The sequence below is a fragment of the Polyodon spathula genome, chromosome 15 (assembly GCF_017654505.1).
Source record: "Polyodon spathula isolate WHYD16114869_AA chromosome 15, ASM1765450v1, whole genome shotgun sequence".
NCBI lineage: Eukaryota > Metazoa > Chordata > Actinopteri > Acipenseriformes > Polyodontidae > Polyodon > Polyodon spathula.
In genome coordinates, this window is record NC_054548.1 from 9491100 (window position 1) to 9497490 (window position 6391).

General features: G+C 39.5%; 1 protein-coding gene across 1 annotated transcript; it reads right to left on the minus strand.

Annotated features, from left to right (window-relative positions):
* Nucleotides 1-1435: 1435 nt before the first annotated feature.
* LOC121327993 (claudin-4-like) lies at nt 1436-2083 on the minus strand. The gene has a single exon (XM_041272405.1). It carries the CDS (start codon nt 2075-2077, stop codon nt 1436-1438), a length of 642 nt encoding a protein of 213 aa, XP_041128339.1. The 5' UTR covers nt 2078-2083.
* Nucleotides 2084-6391: the final 4308 nt, after the last annotated feature.

Sequence of the window (6391 nt, forward strand, 5' to 3'; positions counted from 1 at the left end):
TGACTTTTATGGCTGAAGAAAACATATATAAGTACTACTCCCACATTAGTGGTGCATTATTATTTGTATTAGTAGTAATGTATCACATACTATATAATAACTACTACAAATAAAGTATCAGCACCAATAACAACAATAATACTCTGTTAGAAGAAACCGTCTGTTCACTGTCTCGATGCACCTATGTTTCATCACTGCTATCTGGAGGAATACAAGCAGCTTGTGTACGTCCATAAAACAAAGGGTTTTATATCAGCAATCCTGTTTGCTACCTACAAAGAGGAGATGGATTATTTATTTATATTAGACATTGTAAGCCTTACAAGACATGTGTACAATGTCTGTTTAGAAATACATCTGTATATTTACACATACTTACTTAAACTTAGTTACTATACAAAATACATACAATCAGTAGATAAAGCACCCAAATATTAAACTAAAAAATCCACAACATTGTAGCTGTAGAATGTTATTTATTTTAAAGCTTACCTTTCAGTTTTCTGTGGGCACCACTCCACAACAGGAAGTGAAGCTGTTTTGTTATTTCAAGTGGAGCCTGAAGTTCACAGCACCATCTGTTGGTTTGGTCTAACTTTTTTTTTTTTTTTAAACACAACATACATTGTCCCCTGGGACCTTCATTTATGCCTTTAAAATAAGTGTTTTGCATGTATGTTTAAACATACACCACAGAGGAAAATATATGTGACTAAGAATGTCACATGTCTGTGGACAGTTTGAGGAAGTGTGGAATGTGGCCAGGCGGTGATTGAATCAATCAATACCCTGGTCACATGGTATTAAAGGCAGAAGTCTAAGAGCGGGTGTATGTTGGAATGTGTAGTGGAGAAAGCGGTGGAAAAAAAACACAGCTATTATGAATAGCTTGGCAGTGTTTTGTTTAAACCTATGTTTGCAATTAAAAGTGCGTAAACCATGCTAAAATAAATGATCCATTCATTGTCTTGGAACACAAGGAGCTTCTTTACAATAAAGAAAAACAAAAAGGTGTTCAATAAAAGGACAGAATCCGTTGTAGGAAACAAACAGAGAATATAGAGCAAATGGGCTCTCAAAGGGTAGAGTGAAAGAAAAGTCACTGAATCTGTAAAATGGACCAAGTTGGGACATAGTTTATGTAATGTACAGCTGATATTCAAATAAACTTAGTCCTTTGTTGTAAAAGGATTTTATTTAAATTTTTTAGGGAGACATTACATGACAAATTAAAAAAAAAAAAAGAAACTACCCTATGTATCAAATTACTAAAATCTACCTATGTTGCAACACAATGCAATCCCTTCATTAGATAAAGGATATTACTTATGCGAAACACCAGTGTTTCAGTGCCCTAACCCAGAAGTCTGGCACAAACTCCAATAAAAAAAAAAAAAAAAAAAAAAATCTACATAAAGTTCCTAGAAATCTGAATTCACACATAATTCTTGCTTGGGACGTCAGTGCGAGGACGAGAGCTGGCAGCAGTGTAGTGGGCAGAGTAGTTCGCATTCTTCTGAGGGCAGGAGCAGCACAGCAGAGCGCCCCCTAGCAGCAGCAAGGCAGAGGAACCCCAGCCAATGTACATGGAGGCCCCCAACTCGCGCTTCTGTGCCTCGGTGACCAGGGGGTTGTAGAAGTCCCGGATGACACTATTGGCCGACCAGCAGACTGGGATGAGGTAGAGCACCCCGGCAACGAGGAGCAACACCCCAGATACCTGGCTGACACGGGCTTTCACAGACTCCTCCTCCACACAGTTGGTACACTTGGCACCCGCTATGCTGACCAACAGTGCCAGTACCGCCAGCAGGATAGAGATGACAGTGAGCGCCCTGGCGGCTTGCAGGTCTTGAGGGAGGGCCAGCAGAGAGTCGTACACCTTGCACTGCATCTGACCAGTGCTCTGGACAATACAGTTCATCCACAGGCCTTCCCAGATGGTCTGTGCCACCACAATGTTGTTCCCAATGAAGGCGGTGACCCTCCACATGGGTAGGGCACAGGTCACAATAGCCCCCACCCAGCCTATCATAGCCAGGGAGATTCCCAGCAACTGAAGCCCAGCAGATACCATCTTGAGGGGGAGTGTGGAGATAGAAACTGCAATTGAAGATAAATTACATTAGGCCACCACACCTATTCAAGACAAAGGCAAGTGGTATGAAAGAATTCTAGCAATTCTTTAGCCAATACACCAAGCATGCCCTTTAGGGGTTACCTGTATGGTCTCAACCAGCGGGAAGATTTGAACAAAGTGTACAAGGAACCTGACCAAATCGTGCCCCATATTAGTTCACTTGCAAATTTTTTATGCAATTAAGGATTGGGTTCTCATTTGGCCACTAGATGGCGCATTTAGACATTGTGATTAATAAACATCTGGCAATCATTCTGCAGGAATGCCTAATGAAAGATTAAATATACTGTATAAAGTTTGTAGGTCACTTACTAAACCTTCAGCGATGGCACAGTGACTAGGTGTAAAGAAACCTGGAGGTACTACACCGATAATAACGGTCTCCCGCAAAAAAACAGAGTGAGCAAATTTTAAAAAGTATGGACAAATGGAATCAGGTGCAAGGCTACAGCCATGTAGTCTACACTTAAGACAGGCAAACGACAAAGTATGTGTGTGTACACAATATATATATATTATATATATATATATATATACCACACACACCACACTCTCTCTATCTCTATCTCATATATATACCTCTATATATATATATATATATATATATATATATATATATACACCATTTAAAACGTCAAGACAGACAATATCACAACTTACTGGATGCACACATACCAAATGTCGCCAGTGGATCAGTTTATGTAACAAATGCAATGCGTTTAAATATTTACTGAATAATTAACTACAGCAAAATGCTTAGACCACTGCGTACATCCGAAGCAGAGGAGATGGTTGCTTATGTATTCGCATGCCTTTAAACAATTAGGTTGATGCAAAATAGGAAATGGTGCAGCAAAACCCCGGTTACCACTGCAGATTGAACGATCCAAACCCAAACACTTTTCGGGAAAACGTGCAGGTGAGATCAAGCCTGATGGTAAACTGTATCAGGGAAAAGCACCCTTAAAAATAAACACCAAAATAATGAATCAACTTGAACTTCCACTTGACAGGGTTATTGGTGTGTAAACCGAAAAAAAAAAAGCTTACCGAGTTTTGCAATTCTTCGGAGCTGTGAAAAAAACTTTGTTTCTTATACTAGAAGACAAGTTACTGTCAGACAAAAAAATGAAAGGGTTTCATCAAACATGTTAAGATACATAAATAAACTCCTGGATATGGAGAAAACAATATAGTACGCCCACCTATCCAGACTCACCTGCTTGCGGAAACGTGTCTTACTACAGCGATAAACGATGCACTCGCCTTATTCAATCCCCAGATAAGCGTGTTCAACTACACGCTGGGGGCCAGCTATTTAACCGCTGCTTCAAACGTAGGATTGTGGGTAACGCTGAAGAGCAAACCGAAGATACGCACCTGCAGCCTATCATACGGATTACGCGATCGAGAATACCCTATGAAACACACTAATTTATTGATATAAATAAGTATAATTTCACACTGAATTCTAAAATGCATATTATTATTTGGTTAAATAATCATGTCTTAAAACAAACAATTGATATATTATATAATCCCCCCCATAATAATACGGAAAAGCTGACATTTCATTTTTGTGATTTGAACAAATGTCTGTGTGCATGCAAGGTCTGGTATCATAGTTAGGCAAATGAGCTAAAATAATCAGTTTTTGGAGTATCAAAATGCTATGTGTCACTTACCTGCTCCAGACAGTATATCAGGCTATCGCATGTCAAGTGAAATTCAGAATGGAAAGATATGCAACCAAACTTTGAGTGCACTGCCATGACTATTGCAAATGCTATCATTCTATAACATGTGTGTTTCGGTACCGCAAACTCGATGCATTTAAAATAACATTCAAATAAGCATTGCCGTTTTAGAGCAACAGCCAAACAGTAATATTAACTGAATGCATATAAATGCACAGGCATACCTCGGGGATGAGATGTGATTGTACTGTAGCACTGTAAATCAAATTAATGCAGTTCAATCAAGATTAAGTGATAATAAAGGAGATGTTTTTAATGTTCCTTTGGTGTCTGATTTAACCAGATTCACATAATGAGAAGGCAATATAGACCTGGTTATTGCTATTTTGACCACATATACAAATATTAGATCTTTAATATATGAAGTACAATTTAATTATGTGTAGTCTCCTTTTAAACTCCCTTTGCTCCAGTTGGTACTGATTTTACACAGGTATGAAGACTTGCTATTAGATCGAAAATAAATCTCAGACAGATGTACATTGCGGGTAACTACAGCTGTTTTGCTGTGCATTCAGAAGGGGAATACCATCTTATTGTCCATACAAAAGAACATCCTAAAAACGGTAGTGGTCTACCGGAAGCCAAACTTGTTAAAATGAATATTTATTAAACATGTAAAACATTTTCCAATAAAAACGCACTTTTATTCCAATGCAACGTCTGCATTATATGAAGAATGCAGTCTTTATGCCAGCGAAACAAAACGTGATTGCAGCGTAAACCACTCTCATACACAAACTATTAACGTACTGCATTTGCACTTCCTGTCACTGATACTCAAAAACTGATCGTGTTTCTGTAACATGCAGTAACGCACGTGTACTCGGTTTGCACGGGCACCGACGTAAAGTGCAGTTAAGAAGGCGTGCATGTGCGCGTTTGCTTACATTACCGTTCAATTCCAGCTACCCGCAGGTGGTTGCAGTAGCATTGAGAGGACAACAACGTAGGCTCGCTGTATTTAAATAAAAGCAGAACAAATCAGATATAAGACATTTCAGCCATCTGATAATGAAGGGCCAGAACCCTCAACTGCCAGTTCAACCGAGGAAAACCAAGGCCTTCAGGCGGAGGATAGTGCCGCATGGGAACCGAAGCTTTGATTGCAACAGGTGCAGATTCGTTTTTTCAAAGTGAGTACGCTAATTATCCTGATCATCTGCTGCCCTTTGTGGATAACGAAATAGAGCTTTTGCTTTATTGTAAACTTAGGGCCACATCAACCTGTGCTAATAGGTACCCCCAAAAATGCAGCGTGGTATAAAACCATCCAACCGTCATACAGAAAGACCTGAAACAGGGTTGGCAGTTTGACTGTCTGGTTTCAAGGGAGGGTGTTGTTTGGATCCAGCTGATGACAGAATTGTGGGCCAGTCGTGTCTTCCCTGTCGATGCCACTATCTGCGAATTGAGCCTTCATTACGCTGTCACAGACATGATTTCCCTCGTCTCTAGACCAGCGTCAGAAAGTATGTTTAAGTAGCTTTTTATGTTATGTGATTAGTTGGAAATTAGAATATTAAGGGAAAAAGCCGGTATTTATGCGCCGATTGATTTAAAATTTAATTCAGTTAAGCACTTCAACGTTCCAGCAGGCATCCATGCAAAATAGAAGCCCGCTAGATCTGGAAGCTGATTGGCTGTTAATTCAATCGTTTAATAATTAAAATTAGAGCCTGCTATACGCTCCTTGCAAAGGAGCCGGGTCTTTTGTACAGCGGTATCGGTTTTAGTGCGAGAGATCCCGGGTTCGCGCCCGCCCTCTGTCTGTTTGTGGATTGCCTTGCCCAAGAGAGCTGAATATTGTGTTAAACTTTCCAATCATTAGATGCGCTGTATGAAAAAAAAAAAAAAGCCTGCTTTGCACATGCATTTCTTATTTTCACGACCACATAATGTAGTACGAGCTGCAGCTTTAGAGTGGTCAATCGCAATGGACCGAGCGCAGGCCCATTCTGCATTACATGGACTAATGACAGATGAGTTATCGGCGTGAGCGGAGAAGGGAAAGCGTTCTGTTCGTACCCGCAGAGAAGCGTGTTTCCAAAAGCTCGGGAGCAGACATTTAAACTAGTCTACCAAACAGGGAAATGTGGAGATACCCACAAGAAGAAACTAAACTGACGAGGCCTCACCACGAATTGAGGATGTTACACCTGTATTCAATGACGTACCGATTATCAGATCAATAATCTTTTTTTTTTGCATTAGGAAATGTGTATTTATTATTATTGACTGTACTTTATCTGAGCAGGTAATTTACATAGAAGATAACTTGTATTTCTCAAAGCATTTACTACCGTGGACCATTTCTGTTTAAAACGAAAATGAAGAGTTACAGAACTAGCAAGAAACAACTGGTCCTCGTAGCTCTCCATTTACCTGCTACATTGTTTCACTGTTGCATATAAATCATATTATTTCCATTAACTACTTTTTAAATGAATGTATTTTATTAATTTTCTGTTGCAAACACACATTTAATTATGAT

What these genes read in the sequence shown, in the direction of transcription:
- LOC121327993 (XM_041272405.1), bottom strand. Translation starts at nt 2,077, where the DNA reads ATGGTATCTGCTGGGCTTCAGTTGCTGGGAATCTCCCTGGCTATGATA.